At 43.6% G+C, this 19,436-nt stretch overlaps 1 protein-coding gene and 8 non-coding genes across 9 annotated transcripts; 5 read left to right on the forward strand and 4 right to left on the reverse strand.

Moving 5' to 3' along the window:
• Window positions 1-514: 514 nt before the first annotated feature.
• Window positions 515-597, reverse strand: trnal-cag (transfer RNA leucine (anticodon CAG)). The gene has a single exon. It is a non-coding gene; the product is annotated as a tRNA-Leu (tRNA).
• Window positions 598-693: 96 nt separating this feature from the next.
• Window positions 694-767, forward strand: trnam-cau (transfer RNA methionine (anticodon CAU)). Its single transcript has one exon. It is a non-coding gene; the product is annotated as a tRNA-Met (tRNA).
• A 1,204-nt stretch (window positions 768-1,971) lies between these two features.
• trnal-cag (transfer RNA leucine (anticodon CAG)) lies at window positions 1,972-2,054 on the reverse strand. Its single transcript has one exon. It is a non-coding gene; the product is annotated as a tRNA-Leu (tRNA).
• A 1,417-nt stretch (window positions 2,055-3,471) lies between these two features.
• On the forward strand, window positions 3,472-3,545 carry trnam-cau (transfer RNA methionine (anticodon CAU)). Its single transcript has one exon. It is a non-coding gene; the product is annotated as a tRNA-Met (tRNA).
• A 6,831-nt stretch (window positions 3,546-10,376) lies between these two features.
• Window positions 10,377-12,517, forward strand: LOC132099241 (uncharacterized). Its single transcript, XM_059505684.1, has 5 exons — window positions 10,377-10,861; window positions 10,982-11,309; window positions 11,432-11,708; window positions 11,776-12,111; window positions 12,288-12,517. Exons 1-5 carry the CDS (start codon window positions 10,440-10,442, stop codon window positions 12,515-12,517), a joined length of 1,593 nt encoding a protein of 530 aa, XP_059361667.1. The 5' UTR covers window positions 10,377-10,439.
• A 3,931-nt stretch (window positions 12,518-16,448) lies between these two features.
• Window positions 16,449-16,522, forward strand: trnam-cau (transfer RNA methionine (anticodon CAU)). The gene has a single exon. It is a non-coding gene; the product is annotated as a tRNA-Met (tRNA).
• Window positions 16,523-17,727: 1,205 nt separating this feature from the next.
• trnal-cag (transfer RNA leucine (anticodon CAG)) lies at window positions 17,728-17,810 on the reverse strand. Its single transcript has one exon. It is a non-coding gene; the product is annotated as a tRNA-Leu (tRNA).
• Window positions 17,811-17,906: 96 nt separating this feature from the next.
• trnam-cau (transfer RNA methionine (anticodon CAU)) lies at window positions 17,907-17,980 on the forward strand. The gene has a single exon. It is a non-coding gene; the product is annotated as a tRNA-Met (tRNA).
• A 1,197-nt stretch (window positions 17,981-19,177) lies between these two features.
• Window positions 19,178-19,260, reverse strand: trnal-cag (transfer RNA leucine (anticodon CAG)). The gene has a single exon. It is a non-coding gene; the product is annotated as a tRNA-Leu (tRNA).
• Window positions 19,261-19,436: the final 176 nt, after the last annotated feature.

A 19,436-nucleotide genomic window follows, 5' to 3' on the forward strand; every position in this document is an offset into this window, starting at 1 on the left:
GGGTCTTCCGGCACGTACTATCAAGCCTCTGCAACTGATCCAGGATGCAGCAGCGAGAGTGGTCTTCAACGAGCCAAAGAAAGCCCACGTCACACCTCTCTAAATAATTTTGCACTGGCTACCAATAGCTGTTCACATCAGATTCAAGATACTGATGTTTGCCTACAAGATAACCACTGGCTCTGCAGCAATATACCTAAAGTCGCTGGTTTAGACCTATGCTTGCGTTCTGCAAGTGAACGACGCCTCGTGGTGCCATCCCAAAGAGGCACAAAATCACTCTCAAGGACCTTTTCCTGGACTGTTCCCAGCTGGTGGATCGGCTTGCCTATCTCAATTCAATCAGCGGAGGCTTTAACCATTTTCAAAAAGTGTCTAAAAACTCATCCTTGTCTTCAACGCCTGCCCAATGAATACTAGCATTTGCCAAATGCTGTGTTTTGTCAAAGTTAACGACCTGCTGGCTCAACGTAGCAGAAGACTGAAGTCTCTGTCTGCAGCCAAAGGATAGATCTGTCAGAAGTGGGATTCGAACCCACGCCTCCAGGGGAGACTGCGACCTGAACGCAGCGCCTTAGACCGCTCGGCCATCCTGACACACTTGGTTGGCTAGGGATGGCCTGTTGGAGCCACACCTGAATGCACGGATCTAGAAGCTACTTATTCTCTGTTTGGGCGCACTTTAGCCCACAAGCCTTGTTGGCGCAGTTAGGCAGCGCGTCAGTCTCATAATCTGAAGGTCGTGAGTCCGAGCCTCACACGGGGCAGAGTGGTGCTTTTTTCTGATCACTGAGAGCGCTTAGACCAGGGGTATCAAACTAAATTCCTTTAGGGCCCTAGCCCTGTAGAGTGTTCTTCCAACCCTTCTGAAACACACAAGGCATGTAGTTTTCAAATGAGCCTGAAGGCCATGATTAGTTGGATCAGGTGTTTTCAATCAGGCTTGAATCTAAACTCTGCAGGTCTCCGGCCTTCCAGGGACTGAGTTTGACACCCGTGGCTTAGAAAGAAAGAGTGAGGTTCTCTGTCCCCTTCCGTGTGGGTTTCCCTGTGTCTCCTGGGGGCAAAAGGCCACAGCTCCTCTTCAGGGAAGGTGAAATGATGTTTTGTGGAAAACTGTGAGGTTCCAGGTAAATTCCCTGAATCTCATCCAGCGACATTGCGTGTAGACCCGTGCCATCCTTTTTTACACAATGAAGTGAAAATACTGCATTCATGCTGGCTAACACTGAATGAAGGCAGTAATAGCATCCCTCTCATATTCATGTAACACATGGCCACATCCTCCTGAGGTTTTGTGAAGTTTCAATGGCCATATTGCTGCACTGGCCCGGTCCTGCAGATTTGCCTTATACAAAGTTCGGAAGATTAGACCCTTCCGATCAGAGCAGGCCACACAACTCCTTGTCCAAGCTCTTTGTTTTCTCCAGACTGGGCTACTGTTATGCTCCCTTGGCGGGTCTTCCGGCACGTACTATCAAGCCTCTGCAACTGATCCAGGATGCAGCAGCGAGAGTGGTCTTAAACGAGCCAAAGAAAGCCCACGTCACACCTTTCTTCATAATTTTGCACTGGCTACCAATAGCTGTTCGCATCAGATTCAAGATACTGATGTTTGCCTACAAGATAACCACTGGCTCTGCAGCAATATACCTAAAGTCGCTGGTTCAGACCTATGCTTGCATTCTGCAAGTGAACGACGCCTCGTGGTGCCATCCCAAAGAGGCACAAAATCACTCTCAAGGACCTTTTCCTGGACTGTTCCCAGCTGGTGGATTGGCTTGCCTATCTCAATTCAATCAGCGGAGGCTTTAACCATTTTCAAAAAGTGTCTAAAAACTCATCCTTGTCTTCAACGCCTGCCCAATGAATACTAGCATTTGCCAAATGCTGTGTTTTGTCAAAGTTAACGCCCTGCTGGCTCAACGTAGCAGAAGACTGAAGTCTCTGTCCTCAGCCAAAGTATAGATCTGTCAGAAGTGGGATTCGAACCCACGCCTCCAGGGGAGACTGCGACCTGAACGCAGCGCCTTAGACCGCTCGGCCATCCTGACACTCTTGATTGGCTAGGGATGGCCTGTTGGAGCCACACCTGAAAGCAAGGATCTAGAAGCTACTTATTCTCTGTTTGGGCGCCCTTTATCCCACAAGCCTCGTTGGCGCAGTTAGGCAGCGCGTCAGTCTCATAATCTGAAGGTCGTGAGTTCGAGCCAAACATGGGGCAGAGTGGTGCTTTTTTTCTGATTACTGAGAGCGCTTAGACCAGGGGTATCAAACTAAATTCCTTTAGGGCCCGAGCCCTGTAGAGTGTTGTTCCAACCCTTCTCAAACACACAAGGCATGTAGTTTTCAAATGAGCCTGAAGGCCATGATTAGTTGGATCAGGTGTGTTCAATCAGGCTTGAATCTAAACTCTGCAGGTCTCCGGCCTTCCAGGGACTGAGTTTGACACCCGTGGATTAGAAAGAAAGAGTGAGGTTCTCTGTCCCCTTCCGTGTGGGTTTCCCTGTGTCTCCTGGGGGCAAAAGGCCACAGCTCCTCTTCAGGGCAGGTGAAATGATGTTTTGTGGAAAACTGTGAGGTTCCAGGTAAATTCCCTGAATCTCATCCAGGGACATTGCGTGTAGACCCGTGCCATCCTTTTATATACAATGAAGTGAAAATTCTGCATTCATGCTGGCTAACACTGAATGAAGGCAGTAATAGCATCCCTCTCATATTCATGTAACACATGGCCACATCCTCCTGAGGTTTTGTGAAGTTTCAAAGGCCATATTGCTGCACTGGCCCAGTCCTGCAGATTTGCCTTATACAAAGTTCGGAAGATTAGACCCTTCCGATCAGAGCAGGCCACACAACTCCTTGTCCAAGCTCTTTGTTTTCTTCAGACTGGGCTACTGTTATGCTCCCTTGGCGGGTCTTCCGGCACGTACTATCAAGCCTCTGCAACTGATCCAGGATGAAGCAGCAAGAGTGGTCTTAAATGAGCCAAAGAAAGCCCACGTCACACCTCTCTTCATAATTTTGCACTGGCTACCAATAGCTGTTCGCATCAGATTCAAGATACTGATGTTTGCCTACAAGATAACCACTGGCTCTGCAGCAATATACCTAAAGTCGCTGGTTCAGACCTATGCTTGCGTTCTGCAAGTGAATGACGCCTCGTGGTGCCATCCCAAAGAGGCACAAAATCACTCTCAAGGACCTTTTCCTGGACTGTTCCCAGCTGGTGGATCGGCTTGCCTATCTCAATTCGAGCAGCGGAGGCTTTAACCATTTTCAAAAAGTGTCTAAAAACTCATCCTTGTCGAACCCACGCCTCCAGGGTAGACTGCGACCTGAACGCAGCGCCTTAGACCGCTCGGCCATCCTGACACACATGGTTGGCTAGGGATGGCCTGTTGGAGACACACCTGAATGCACGGATCTAGAAGCTACTTATTCTCTGTTTGGGCGCCCTTTAGCCCACAAGCCTTGTTGGCGCAGTTAGGCAGTGCGTCAGTCTCATAATCTGAAGGTCGTGAGTTTGAGCCTCACACGGGGCAGAGTGGTGCTTTTTTCTGATCACTGAGAGCGCTTAGACCAGGGGTATCAAACTAAATTCCTTTAGGGCCCGAGCCCTGTAGAGTGTTCTTCCAACCCTTCTCAAACACACAAGGCATGTAGTTTTCAAATGAGCCTGAAGGCCATGATTAGTTGGATCAGGTGTGTTCAATCAGGCTTGAATCTAAACTCTGCAGGTCTCCGGCCTTCCAGGGACTGAGTTTGACACCCGTGGCTAAGAAAGAAAGAGTGAGGTTCTCTGTCCCCTTCCGTGTGGGTTTCCCTGTGTCTCCTGGGGGCAAAATGCCACAGCTCCTCTTTAGGGCAGGTGAAATGAGGTTTTGTGGAAAACTGTGAGGTTCCAGGTAAATTCCCTGAATCTCATCCAGCGACATTGCGTGTAGACCCGTGCCATCCTTTCATATACAATGAAGTGAAAATTCTGCATTCATGCTGGCTAACACTGCATGAAGGCAGTAATAGAATCCCTCTCATATTCTTGTAACACATGGCCACGTCGTCCTGAGGTTTTGTGAAGTTTCAAAGGCCATATTGCTGCACTGGCCCGGTCCTGCAGATTTGCCTTATACAACGTTCGGGAGATTAGACCCTTCCGATCAGAGCAGGCCACACAACTCCTTGTCCAAGCTCTTTGTTTTCTCCAGACTGGGCTACTGTTATGCTCCCTTGGCGGGTCTTCCGGCACGTACTATCAAGCCTCTGCAACTGATCCAGGATGCAGCAGCGAGAGTGGTCTTCAACGAGCCAAAGAAAGCCCACGTCACACCTCTCTTCATAATTTTGCACTGGCTACCAATAGCTGTTCGCATCATATTCAAGATACTGATGTTTGCCTACAAGATAACCACTGGCTCTGCAGCAATATACCTAAAGTCGCTGGTTCAGACCTATGCTTGCGTTCTGCAAGTGAACGACGCCTCGTGGTGCCATCCCAAAGAGGCACAAAATCACTCTCAAGGACCTTTTCCTGGACTGTTCCCAGCTGGTTGATCGGCTTGCCTATCTCAATTCGAGCAGCGGAGGCTTTAACCATTTTCAAAAAGTGTCTAAAAACTCATCCTTGTCTTCAACCCCTACTCAATGAATACTAGCATTTGCCAAATGCTGTGTTTTGTCAAAGTTAACGCCCTGCTGGCTCAACGTAGCAGAAGACTGAAGTCTCTGTCTGCAGCCAAAGGATAGATCTGTCAGAAGTGGGATTCGAACCCACTCCTCCAGGGGAGACTGCGACCTGAGCGCTAGCTGACGAAGGATGGTCTGACAATATTTCAGAAATGTTGAGCAATGTCGAACTGCGCAGCCAATCTCATCGAAGCGCTATGACATTTGGACCAATCGCGTCGAAGCGCCTTAACATTTCCAGCCAATCAAAAAGCACAATTCATAACATTCTCTTGACATTCGTGACATTTGGCCAATCAGAGAGCAGGGGGATGTCGACGGCACGTTTCCGCGTATCACCGCTAGGTGGAGGGGTCAGCTCTTCTAGTCAGGTGTCAATCAAGTTGCCGAACCGTGCCGAAGGTGTAAGAAAGAATGACATCATCCTCAGGGGGTGTGTCAAGGGTCAAAAAAGTTCATTACCGAAGTTCGTGACCTACAACGAGTGTCATTGCCGCGGAGCTCAGCATCATTTTTACGGAGGACAGCGAAACTTCTTTTTAAAACTAAATACGCGATATTACCGACAACAACAGGTAAGAAATTATCATCTAATTGCAATTTTTTTTTATTTTTTTATTATTAGTGTAATTTTAATTGTTTTAATTGTTCTTTCAAAACTGTTTCATCAAAGTCAATAAAAATGTCTGGCAAACAACAAAAATCACATAAAGCTATGTCGGACACTGAATTGATTTCGCGTTTAAAAAAGTTTGCCAGCACAGGAATTTGGCCATCAAATGAAGGTAACAGGCCAGCTCCTAGACAGAAAAAGTGGTACGAGATTTATCAAAGGGTGAGTGAGTGTTTGTTACCTTTGCATGATAGAGAGAAAAAAAAAACACTTAAGTGTTTGTTGACTTGCATAATCGAACATTATTAGTATCGTTGCTTAATGTATTTGCATAAGAGAACAACAGATTAGGCTCCATTACAAACATTTACCTGGTCCAATTCATTGGAACGGTGTAATGTGATGGTTGTGTTACAACCCGAATTCCGGAAAAGTTGGGACGTTTTTTAAATTTTAATAAAATGAAAACTAAAGGAATTTCAAATCACATGAGCCAATATTTTATTCACAATAGAACATAGATAACGTAGCAAGTGTTTAAACTGAGAAATGTTACACTTTTATCCACTTAATTAGCTCATTTAAAATTCAATGCCTGCAACAGGTCTCAAAAAAGTTGGCACGGGGGCAACAAATGCCTAAAAAAGCAAGCAGTTTTGAAAAGATTCAGCTGGGAGAACATCTAGTGATTAATTAAGTTAATTGATATCAGGTCTGTAACATGATTAGCTATAAAAGCTTTGTCTTAGAGAAGCAGAGTCTCTCAGAAGTAAAGATGGGCAGAGGCTCTCCAATCTGTGAAAGACTGCGTAAAAAAATTGTGGAAAACTTTAAAAACAATGTTCCTCAACGTCAAATTGCAAAGGCTTTGCAAATCTCATCATCTACAGTGCATAACATCATCAAAAGATTCAGAGAAACTGGAGAAATCTCTGTGCGTAAGGGACAAGGCCGGAGACCTTTATTGGATGCCCGTGGTCTTCGGGCTCTCAGACGACACTGCATCACTCATCGGCATGATTGTGTCAATGACATTACTAAATGGGCCCAGGAATACTTTCAGAAACCACTGTCGGTAAACACAATCCGCCGTGCCATCAGCAGATGCCAACTAAAGCTCTATCATGCAAAAAGGAAGCCATATGTGAACATGTTCCAGAAGCGCCGTCGTGTCCTGTGGGCCAAGGCTCATTTAAAATGGACTATTTCAAAGTGGAATAGTGTTTTATGGTCAGACGAGTCCAAATTTGACATTCTTGTTGGAAATCACGGACGCCGTGTCCTCCAGGCTAAAGAGGAGGGAGACCTTCCAGCATGTTATCAGCGTTCAGTTCAAAAGCCAGCATCTCTGATGGTATGGGGGTGCATAAGTGCATACGGTATGGGCAGCTTGCATGTTTTGGAAGGCTCTGTGAATGCTGAAAGGTATATAAAGGTTTTAGAGCAACATATGCTTCCCTCCAAACAACGTCTATTTCAGGGAAGGCCTTGTTTATTTCAGCAGGACAATGCAAAACCACATACTGCAGCTATAACAACAGCATGGCTTCGTCGTAGAAGAGTCCGGGTGCTAACCTGGCCTGCCTGCAGTCCAGATCTTTCACCTATAGAGAACATTTGGCGCATCATTAAACGAAAAATACGTCAAAGACGACCACGAACTCTTCAGCAGCTGGAAATCTATATAAGGCAAGAATCGGACCAAATTCCAACAGCAAAACCCCAGCAACTCATAGCCTCAATGCCCAGATGTCTTCAAACTGTTTTGAAAAGAAAAGGAGATGCTACACCATGGTAAACATGCCCCGTCCCAACTATTTTGAGACCTGTAGCAGAAATCAAAATTGAAATGAGCTCATTTCGTGCATAAAATTGTAAACTTTCTCAGTTTAAACATTTGCTACGTTATCTATGTTCTATTGTGAATAAAATATTGGCTCATGTGATTTGAAAGTCTTTTAGTTTTCATTTTATTAAAATTTAAAAAACGTCCCAACTTTTCCGGAATTCGGGTTGTATGTTTATGTAATGTTGCAGGTATTTTGAGATTTATGTCATACTGTTAATGAAAAGTTACATCAAAACCTTTTGTGTACTAAGAGACTCAGAGATTTGAGAGGGAGAAGGGGGAAGGGACAGTGAATGAATAGGTGGTCTGAAGGTGTGAAATGTTCCTCTCTTGTATCTCTCTCCTTTAAAGAGAGATACCAGCTCTAACATTATATGTAAGATAAGCTTGTCATGTGTCCTAGAAATTAATCAGTGAATGAATTAATATATTAATTTAATAAAGTAGTTTATGCTCTTTTAAGTAACTCGCTTGTATTGTGCATTACATTTGTTATAATACTTACAGATTGAGAAATGTCCGATGCTGTATCGTGGCCAAACAACCTTGCTTGAAGGTGTGCTGAAATGCATCTGTGGTTTTCACACTCCAAAGGTAGCATTAATGTAGCAAGTATTTTTGTTAATATTATTTACTGAAATGTTTTCTTTCTGAATTGTTATATGTATTTTTTATTACATTTTTTTGGTTGTCTTAAGCAGCCCACTGCCTCTAACGTTACTGGACCAGCACAAAAGGTGGTGGAACAACCTCATGCTGCTGAAACAGCAAAGAAGGCCATGGAGCAGAGTCAGCCTGACCCCCAGCCTCATCCCCAGCCCCAGCCAACTGCACCTGTGGAAGCAAGAGTTGCTTTTTTTATAGCACTGAAGTATGAGCTCAGTTCAAATTCGAGGCAGTTCAGAAAATAAGAAGAACAAAAGAAAAAGCAAGAATGCTATGAGATGCTGGTTGAGACCTGCTAATTTTCACACCTCTTGTACAATGGGGGCAGCTGTTGTGTGCTGATTGGTCGGTTTGAATATCTCAGATTTGGTTTAAGTCACATGGTCAAGAATAAATGAAGATTGTAACCTGTCTGCTTTCTCTCTTTCATCTCTGGGCTCTACTCTTTGATTGTCCTCTTTGTCTCTAACTGAACTCTGCCCTTGTTGAAGGTCACTGAGCTAGACTCATGTCCCTCATGGCATCTCTCTTAATACTTCTCATGTCTTAAAGCTCTTTTTTTTCTTTTTCCTTCTCTATCTCATGTAACATTCCACATACACGCTGGCTATTATTAACTGTACACATGTTAGTAATTACTCCATCATGCAAATACTTTGTAGTAATATCAAGAGTCAGTACTGCTGATAAATCATTCCTCTTACAGAGGTCACTTCCATTCAGAAAGAAGTGTTTTTGAATGGTGCATTTACTTAAAATTGTACTATTAACACAAATAGTAATACTTGCTATTATAACACATTCTGTCTTCTCACATTTTTAGTTTACCAAACCAAGATTTACTGGGTCTCACATTGCTACAGCAAAGCCAAATCTTAGTTTGGCCAGGAGAACTTCTCAGGTTGAAGACCAGCCCAGCACAACAGTGTCTAGTGCCTCTAGACCAAGCACTACAGTCTCTGTAAGTAATGGCATAATCTATATTGTACTCTATGAAGACACGTTTCACGTTCCATTCTATACAAATTATTAAAATATTTAAACTATTTTTTAATAACAGAAAACCATATATTTATAAACAAAAAAGCTATATTTTATAAATAGATTTCATACAAATTACTATTAAAAAGTTATTGATGTTAAGATAGTGTTACTTTTATTGAAAAAGGAGGCATTAAATTGATCAAAAATCTCAGACATTTAATGTCACAAAAGATTTCTATTCAACATCATGTTACAAACGATTTCTATTTCAAATAAATGCTGTTCTTCAAACTTAATTCAGAAAAATACCACTGTCACATTTATGGACTGTTGTATTTTCTCTCCTCATTTTCCTCAACCTAGTTTCTGTCTCCCCTTGATTATGTCATTCAGTTAATCTGTGTCTAGTTAATTTACTCATTCGTCCCTCATTGGTCTGTCTACTTAAATTCTAGTCTGTTCAGTTTGTCTTGTTCTGTGTGTTACTGCCTTCCTTTGTGTGGGTTAATTAAAGATTATTTACCCTTGATTTTCATCTTTGTGTGCTTTCCCCAACACCATAAGTGTGGCAACCACTTTAATGCAGTTTTATTATCAGCTATTTTCACGTTTTCAACTAATAATGAAGGTTTATGTTCAATAGAATGGTTTCTGAAGGATCATGTAACACTGAAGACTGGAGTAATGATGCTGAAAATTTGTTCTTGTCACCGTAGAAATAAATTACATTTCATATTTTAAACTTTAAATTGTAGTAATGTTCCACAATTTAACTATCTTTTTAGTTTTTAACTGTATTTTTGATCAAATGCAACCTTGGTGAGCAGAATAGGTTTCTTTTATAAACTTTTGGACCTTTAAACTTTGCAACTGTAGTGTATGATTTAATCTAGGACGAGTTATTGTAAGTTATTGTAATGTTCTATTTGCAAAATCTATATTTTACTTCATGATTGTACAGACACCAGATCCTAAAGTTCCAACCCCTGTCCCAAGAGCCACTGCAGATGTGTCCAATCCCGCTCAGCCATGCAGGATCGTCTGCAGGAGAATTTCATATTCTGTTGGTCCAAAAATGTAATTAAATCAGCTGTCTCCAGACACTTAATGGAGATGTAAAAAGGCTTACATGCCCTGAAAATTGAATATTACTTTTATAACCAGTAGTTCCTTAAAACACATTCATACTGAAAACAACAACAATCAAACTATTGTCATAATGTCAATTGAATTTACATGATACTGATTTATTGATGATAAACAGTGTATAGATGTTAACATTCATGTGTCAGAATAAATAGATATTGGTTGTAAAGTCTCAGAATTCTTTTTATTTTATTTTTTATTTCATATTCAACAGGATTTCAGAATTATTTTGTTCCTTTTTTTGGATGACATCAGTGTATAATGTAAAGTTATCAGTTTCATTGTCATAATAATCATTGTAATTCCATGTAATACAATGATGATTTTATGTGAAAGTAATCAGGGATACTAATAAAATGCTTAAAGTGATTAAAAAAATAAAATTAACTTACTAAACTTAATGTTTTGTCTTTTTTTCCATCACAGACTGCTCCTTCTGGGGCATTATTGCAAGGTCCATCTGTAGTTCAACTTCCTCGTTTGTGGTCTGAGACCATGCCACCAGAGGATCACAAGTGGATTGGCAAAAGGCTTTTCAAAATTGGATCCAAAGGAAAGCCAGCACTTCGTGATGACCTCCAGCTCTGGTATTACCCCCCACAGCCAGCACTTATTTACAATCAGGCTCCAGCTCCAGACAGATTCTTTTGTCATTCTCTTCTGCTGTGGATGCCATACAAGCTGTGGAGGGTTAAGGTTCTCTGTCCCAATCCAGCCTGCGGACAACATCAGCTGACAGGAGGTGGTCTGCACAAAAGGGCACGGCAGGTTCTAGACATTGACAGAACATACAATATGGTCACAGAAACCCTTATCTGTACCAAGTGTAGAGCCTTGCATGTGTCCTGGAGTCAGACTGTCCTGCAACAGCTAGATCTGGGCCATCGCTCTGAGTTTCAGGTCATCCTCACGCGGAAGTAAGTACACTTTCATTCCTCATCCAGTTGTTAGCCCATCATCACGTGTGTGTATGTATGCAAATACTTTACAATCAAATATCTAAAATATATGAATGTGTGGATTTTGCTTTTCCTAAGGTACGCCTGTGATATGCGGGTCATCAGGCTCTTGCGTGAGCGTGGCTTAGGCAATAGTCCCACGCGGGTGATAAAGCAGCTGCGTGAAAACCACAGCGAGCAGTGGCTCCATCGTCTGGCCCGGTACACCACCCAATGTGTTGACTTCCTCAATCAACCCGGGGTGATGCCAGTAAAATTCCAGGAGCCCCCAGAGCCTACGGTGGTGCCAAGCTGCAAGTGGTTGCTCACCGTTTACAGCCAAGACATTCTGACCAGGCTGGATGAAATCCATGCAAGGATAACATCCACCTATGGCTCTGTCTTGAAGATGGATTCTACTAAAAAGGTTAGTTGTGGATTTGTTTAGTAATGGTGTTTATATACCAGCATGGCACTTCTATCTGTATTTTACATGGTGTGATGTTTGATTTATATTTACAGCATGCTTCATATCATCTCTTATTACAGATCACCAAGAAGCTGGCTGGGACAGCGAGGGGAACGGGACTCTGGCTTACCTCTGTTGGCAACGAGTTTGGTCAGGTGCTCATAAGTGTGCTGACAGCCCAGGAAGGAGCAGGACTTGACATGATGGTAGACGGTCTGGTGAAAAGATACCAGCAGGCTGGTGTAAATCCACCTTCTGTGTTGTACGTGGACTGTGGGTGCTGCAGCGAGGTGAGCGAGAGCAAGCTGAAAACCAGGTTTAGGGGCTGGCCAGATCTCATGATACGCTGGGACATCTGTCTTTTTATGCGCAGGATTGCCTTGGGGTGTACAACTGATGCCCAGCATCTTTGAATGGGATGCAGCTGACGTCTCTATCCTTCGCAAAGCAAAGAGAGAGCTGTTGATGTCCCAGGGTTGGCCTGCGCTGACAGATGAAGATGTAAACAAGCATCTGACCAGAGAGGAGCTGGCTCTACATTGCCGGAGGAGGACCCGTGGAGAGGAGACTACCATGCTTCTCCTTGAACAACTGTTGACAGAGCTCCTGAGCAGCAAGGGCAATGACTCTCTGGGTGTTCCTCTCTTGGATCCAGAAAGGATGGAGCACATCTGGTGTGTCCAAAAGAAGCACATCAAGTGTATCCAAGACCCTCTTGGTGTTTCCCTCTATACTGAGACCGGGAGCTTAACCAAGGGAGGTGTGCTTCTGAAGATTTACAGATGTGCCAGAGGCTCCACTTCTCTTGAATCCTTTCATTTACACCTTAACCGTTTCATCCCAAGTAGTATTTGTCGAACACACACTGCATATGCAAAGAAAGAACATTTAAGTGTCTGTGTTTAACATTCCCTAAAAACTGTTGTCTGTTTACAGGGAGCAGTGCAAACCGTCTGAACTTTCAGATTTATTTGTTGGAGGGTCTACACAGGTGGAACCAGGATCGGGAGGCAGCTTCCATGTCATCGGAGCCATCAGCTTTACGCAGCTACACAGGAGAACTTGTTCACTGTGTAAACAGCAATTATGAAAAGCTGTTTGGCAGGAAAGTGGTCCCCACGTTTTGTCCCCCTGCACGTTACACTGGTAAAATAATTTATTTGTGACGAGTGGGGCGGGGCCGAGGGACATGGGAGCTAGGCCGGGGGAGTGATTGGAGATGAACTACACCTGTTCGACCCACCGGTCTCGAGGCCCATGGAGGAGATGGAAGGATATAAAACTGGAGCGACGACAGTGAAGGACGAGAGAGGACCAGGCCTGGGCTTTTAGTTGTGTTTTGGGTTTTATTTGCGCGCACCAGTCGTCCGTGAGGGGCTGGTGCGCTGTTTTTGTGTTTATTTTGTTATTAAAATGTTTTGGATTGTCCGCCGGTTCCCGCCTCCTTTTTCCAGATGAATATGAAGGTTTATATCGTTACATTATTATTGTTAATTAACTTGCAATTCCCGTGTAATCTCAGTCAATATTTTATTTAAGCCTATACAGTGTACTTTGTATCTGTATTTTTTAACTATAAACTATCAACATGATCAACTTTTTTTTTCTTGAAACATGCCCTCTGTCATCTGATCGATATTTTCTTTCAAGTAAAAGGCCTTTCAGTGTAATTGTACAAACATCTACCTTCAACTCATATATCACGTCATTTTGCTGTGGAATCTTTTTTATTAGAAAGTAGTTATTTTTTAGAAAGAATAACTTGATTGTTATTAGTAATATTTGGTGACCATTTACTGTACTGAAGTTACTTTGGTTTACTTGATTAGAAAAGTCAAGTTACATGTAAGTATCAAATACGCTCATCAGCCTTTTGAGTAATTTTATTTGTATGTATCTCAGTCATCATTGTATTGTATTGCTTTGTTTTGGCCCCACAGTTATAGGTTTATGGCCTTTCTTTTTCTTTTTCTCCTCTACTATGATCTCCATGTTCTCACACTATTACACTATATGAACTACTACAAAGGCCTTATGTATCAAATATGTTGCACAACAATTGTATTTAATTCCTATTTATTGTTTTTATTCCAGGTGAGCTCATTGGAGTGCAGTATCTGTTCCAGCAGACTGGTCAGGCACTGCAGGACATGAACCCAGACTCTGAAGAGACGGCAGAACTCATCGAGGATCTTAATGTGGAGGAGCGAGATGAAGATGAGGGCTTCTGTGATGTCAGCGAGGATCACACCATTGCAGATCCTGAGGATGTTCTGTCACCTCCCTCCTCCACTCTGACACTGGGTTCTTCCACAGTGGTCACCAGCAGTGACACGGCTGTACTGGGTTCCACATCCCCTTCACTGGTCCCTGACCTTACACCTTCTCCATCAACTGGACCCTCGGGGACTGCTGTCCCACCTTTTCCCTCTGAAACATCTGCTTCACCACTCTCCTCAGAGCCAGAGGATGCTGGTCAGGATGATGATGACGATGAAGAAACTGTAAGTGCCACTCCTCTGTATTTCTTTCAAATAAACTATATTAAATTAAAATAAGGATTGATCAACATATACTTCTTGCTACTGCTTTATATCCAGACTTTGCTCAGATTTTAAACTAAAGTCATTAGTAGGCAACAAAGATGCATCAAATCAGTTTTATTTAGTTAGTGCTTTGTACTATACAGATTGTGTTAAACAGCAACACATCAATTGAACTAGTTATGGAACTATGCATTAAACAAATGTGATTATTATTTGTGCTTATTTTCTTAATAGGCTTTTGACTACCAAAATGTCCCGGGATACCAACATGTGGACAAGCTGGCAGAATATTTGGTGGAGCTCCGGGGTCACACAGCCCTTAGCCTGACAAATCAGGAAGCCAGCACCATAATTGAACTTTGGCAGAACCTGGCTGACCAGGACAAGCAACGGGTGGTGTATGCAGCTCGACACCAGAAGAGACTGCTGAGTGGACGCTTCAGAGTACCAAAGAGGCCCACTAAAACCCCAGTAGTAGAGAGCACCACCAGAAGTGTGCTGGGAGAAAGCAGCGCAACTGCTCAGTGGCCTGACTGTTGCCGTCTGGTGGAGACCATCTTCATCAGGCTTTGCAATATCCACCCAAGCCCCAAAAGAAAAGGCAAGGGAACGCTGTCGAGATGGTCTCTAATCCTCCAGGATTACAGGAGGATAAGGCAGCTTGTACTGGGCAACAGCTTGGTGATGCAACCTCAATGCAGCTGGTGGAGGTTAACCAGAATACCCTGATTCAGTGGTATAACAACAGACAGAAAAAGCAGGAACTGTCTGTGCTGATTCAGGGCATTCAGTTGCCTCAGCCCCTCCCTGAAGCTCAGGAACCTCTCCAGGCTGCCAAACGCCTACGGACTGAGCCAGAACAACCAGGGGAGCAGCACCAGTACAAGCTACCAGAGAGCACAGCAGGTCAGGCAAAGCAGAGGCACACTCCTACTGGACGACCTCCTCTCAGACCCAAGGCACCAACACAGACTCCTATGTTGGTTACGCCATCAGCACCTGGAGCATCAGTGCAGATGGTACACAATATACTTATACCTGTAGCACCAGGTTTCCAGGGTGTGCCAATGCTTCAGGGTGTGCCAGTGTTCCAGTGCATGCCAATGGCTCAAACACTGCCAATGGTCCAGGGCATGCCAATGGTCCAGAGGATGCCAATGGTTCAGGGAATGCCACTGTTACAGCCTACAGTTGTGCAGGGCACAAGTTCACAACCAGCTGCCAATCCGCAAACCATGCCTAAGAGACCCTACAAGAGAACTGTAGAGGCAAACACTTGCAAGAAGTGCGGACATTTCAAAACCAGTGCAACGGGACATAGCCAGTACAGGGGCAAAGTATACTGCCCACAGTCTGAGACTGTTACAAAAGAACAGTGGTTGGAGGAAATGCGGAGAACTGTTCCCAAATAATGTATATATTTTTATTTATTGTAGTGTGTATATAGTTGTTTAAATATAGTTCACAATAGTTAATATTTGTGTTGAACATTATTTAATATTTTATTTACTGCTTTTTAAAAACCTATTTAACTTATTTGTGTTTGTATTTAAAACTGTACTTACTGTTTTATTTACCTTTTTAATTTATTGTTTGTAAAACTTATTGAATTGAATATTTATTACTGTTCGTTAGCATTTTTTTCCCTTTTATTTCCCTTTTGATTTAAAGTTGTTTTAAAACTTATTTACAATTTTATTTGTTTAATATTTATTACTGTTTTATTGGCATAATTGTAAAAATAAAATAATAATTGGCAAATGACTGCTTTTTTTGTAATTTGCACTTTAATATAACCATTTCATCAGTACACTGCAAAAATAAAACGTGTCTAAAAAAAGTAATTTGCATTTGTCATTTGTCACAGACATTTTCCAGCATATTAATATTTTCATCTTTAATTAGAAATGACAGATTTGAATGTTTCTTGAATAAATGTAAGAAAAAAAAATCCTTAATCAGAATAAATATCAATACAACTGCAATAATAATATGCTTAATCAGAATAAAAATTAATACAACAACTACTAATTAACTAATAATAACAAAACACATTTTTATTGGTGTACTTACATTTTAATGAAAAAAAATATCAAACAAAGCACATATATACATTTAATTAACATTGAAACATCATTTATTTAAAGCAATTAACAATATTACAAAAAGTTGTCTTTAGCTGGATTCGACCCCGGGTCGTGGGGAGCACCTGCAATAGGAAACAGTGTAATATAAATGCGCGAATTTAACGCAAGAAGAAACCGGAAGATGTATCACTGCGCGCATGCTAAGGAAGATTGGGCTTTAAACGTCAAATTTCACCCTTTCTTTTCTTCATTTTTTCTTTCTCTTCTTCCCCTTCTCTTTTTCTTCCTTCCCTCTTTTCTTCCCTTCTTCGACGGACTATTGTTCCCCAGCTTGAACGCAGCGCCTTAGACCGCTCGGCCATCCTGACACCCTTGATTGGCTAGGGATGGCCTGTTGGAGCCACACCTGAATGCAAGGATCTAGAAGCTACTTATTCTCTGTTTGGGCGCTCTTCAGCCCACAAGCCTCGTTGGCGCAGTTAGGCAGCGCGTCAGTCTCATAATCTGAAGGTCGTGAGTTCGAGCCTCACACGGGGCAGAGTGGTGCTTTTTTTCTGATCACTGAGAGCGCTTAGACCAGGGGTATCAAACTAAATTCCTTTAGGGCCCGAGCCCTGTAGAGTGTTGTTCCAACCCTTCTCAAACACACAAGGCATGTAGTTTTCAAATGAGCCTGAAGGCCATGATTAGTTGGATCAGGTGTGTTCAATCAGGCTTGAATCTAAACTCTGCAGGTCTCCGGCCTTCCAGGGACTGAGTTTGACACCCGTGGCTTAGAAAGAAAGAGTGAGGTTCTCTCTCCCCTTCCGTGTGGGTTTCCCTGTGTCTCCTGGGGGCAAAAGGCCACAGCTCCTCTTTAGGGCAGCTGAAATGATGTTTTGTGGAAAACTGTGAGGTTCTAGGTAAATTCCCTGAATCTCATCCAGCGACATTGCGTGTAGATCCGTGCCATCCTTTTATATACAATGAAGTGAAAATTCTGCATTCATGCTGGCTAACACTGAATGAAGGCAGTAATAGCATCCCTCTCATATTCATGTAACACATGGCCACATCCTCCTGAGGTTTTGTGAAGTTTCAAAGGCCATATTGCTGCACTGGCCTGGTCCTGCAGATTTGCCTTATACAAAGTTCGGAAGATTAGACCCTTCCGATCAGAGCAGGCCACACAACTCCTTGTCCAAGCTCTTTGTTTTCTCCAGACTGGGCTACTGTTATGCTCCCTTGGCGGGTCTTCCGGCACGTACTATCAAGCCTCTGCAACTGATCCAGGATGCAGCAGCAAGAGTGGTCTTAAACGAGCCAAAGAAAGCCCACGTCACACCTCTCTTCATAATTTTGCACTGGCTACCAATAGCTGTTCGCATCAGATTCAAGATACTGATGTTTGCCTACAAGATAACCACTGGCTCTGCAGCAATATACCTAAAGTCGCTGGTTCAGACCTATGCTTGCGATCTGCAAGTGAACGACGCCTCGTGGTGCCATCCCAAAGAGGCACAAAATCACTCTCAATGACCTTTTCCTGGACTGTTCCCAGCTAGTGGATCGGCTTGCCTATCTCAATTCGAGCAGCGGAGGCTTTAACCATTTTCAAAAAGTGTCTAAAAACTCATCCTTGTCTTCAACGCCTACCCAATGAATACTAGCATTTGCCAAATGCTGTGTTTTGTCAAAGTTAACGCCCTGCTGGCTCAACGTAGCAGAAGACTGAAGTCTCTGTCTGCTGCCAAAGGATAGATCTGTCAGAAATGGGATTCGAACCCATGCCTCCAGGGGAGACTGCGACCTGAACGCAGCGCCGTAGACCGCTCGGCCATCCTGACACACTTGCTTGGCTAGGGATGGCCTGTTGGAGCCACACCTGAATGCACGGATCTAGAAGCTACTTATTCTCTGTTTGGGCACCCTTTAGCCCACAAGCCTTGTTGGCGCAGTTAGGCAGCGCGTCAGTCTCATAATCTGAAGGTCTTGAGTTCGAGCCTCACATGGGGCAGAGTGGTGCTTTTTTTTCTGAGCGCTTAGACCGGGGGTATCAAACTAAATTCCTTTAGGGCCCGAGCCCTGTAGAGTGTTCTTCCAACCCTTCTCAAACACACAAGGCATGTAGTTTTCAAATGAGCCTGAAGGCCATGATTAGTTGGATAAGGTGTGTTCAATCAGGCTTGAATCTAAACTCTGCAGGTCTCCGTCCTTCCAGGGACTGAGTTTGACACCCGTGGCTTAGAAAGAAAGAGTGAGGTTCTCTGTCCCCTTCCGTGTGGGTTTCCCTGTGTCTCCTGCGGGCAAAAGGCCACAGCTCCTCTTCAGGGAAGGTGAAATGATGTTTTGTGGAAAACTGTGAGGTTCCAGGTAAATTCCCTGAATCTCATCCAGCGACATTGCATGTAGACCCGTGCCATCCTTTTGTATACAATGAAGTGAAAATTCTGCATTCATGCTGGCTAACACTGAATGAAGGCAGTAATACCATCCCTCTCATATTCATGTAACACATGGCCACATCCTCCTGAGGTTTTGTGAAGTTTCAATGGCCATATTGCTGCACTGGCCCGGTCCTGCAGATTTGCCTTATACAAAGTTCGGAAGATTAGACCCGTCCGATCAGAGCAGGCCACACAACTCCTTGTCCAAGCTCTTTGTTTTCTCCAGACTGGGCTACTGTTATTCTCCCTTGGCGGGTCTTCCGGCACGTACTATCAAGTCTCTGCAACTGATCCAGGATGCAGCAGCGAGAGTGGTCTTAAACGAGCCTAAGAAAGCCCACGTCACACCTCTCTTCATAATTTTGCACTGGCTACCAATAGCTGTTCGCATCAGATTCAAGATACTGATGTTTGCCTACAAGATAACCACTGGCTCTGCAGCTATATACCTAAAGTCGCTGGTTCAGACCTATGCTTGCGTTCTGCAAGTGAACGACGCCTCGTGGTGCCATCCCAAAGAGGCACAAACTCACTCTCAAGGACCTTTTCCTGGACTGTTCCCAGCTGGTGGATCGGCTTGCCTATCTCAATTCGAGCAGCGGAGGCTTTAACCATTTTCAAAAAGTGTCTAAAAACTCATCCTTGTCTTCAACGCCTACCCAATGAATACTAGCATTTGCCAAATGCTGTGTTTTGTCAAAGTTAACGCCCTGCTGGCTCAACGTAGCAGAAGACTGAAGTCTCTGTCTGCAGCCAAAGGATAGATCTGTCAGAAGTGGGATTCGAACCCACGCCTCCAGGGGAGACTGCGACCTGAACGCAGCGCCTTAGACCGCTCGGCCATCCTGACACCCTTGATAGGCTAGCGATGGCCTGTTGGAGCCACACCTGAATGCAAGGAATCTAGAAGCTACTTATTCTCTGTTTGGGCTCCCTTCAGCCCACAAGCCTCGTTGGTGCAGTTAGGCATCGCATCAGTCTCATAATCTGAAGGTCGTGAGTTCGAGCCTCACATGGGGCAGAGTG

This window comes from Carassius carassius, chromosome 22 (assembly GCF_963082965.1).
Source record: "Carassius carassius chromosome 22, fCarCar2.1, whole genome shotgun sequence".
NCBI lineage: Eukaryota > Metazoa > Chordata > Actinopteri > Cypriniformes > Cyprinidae > Carassius > Carassius carassius.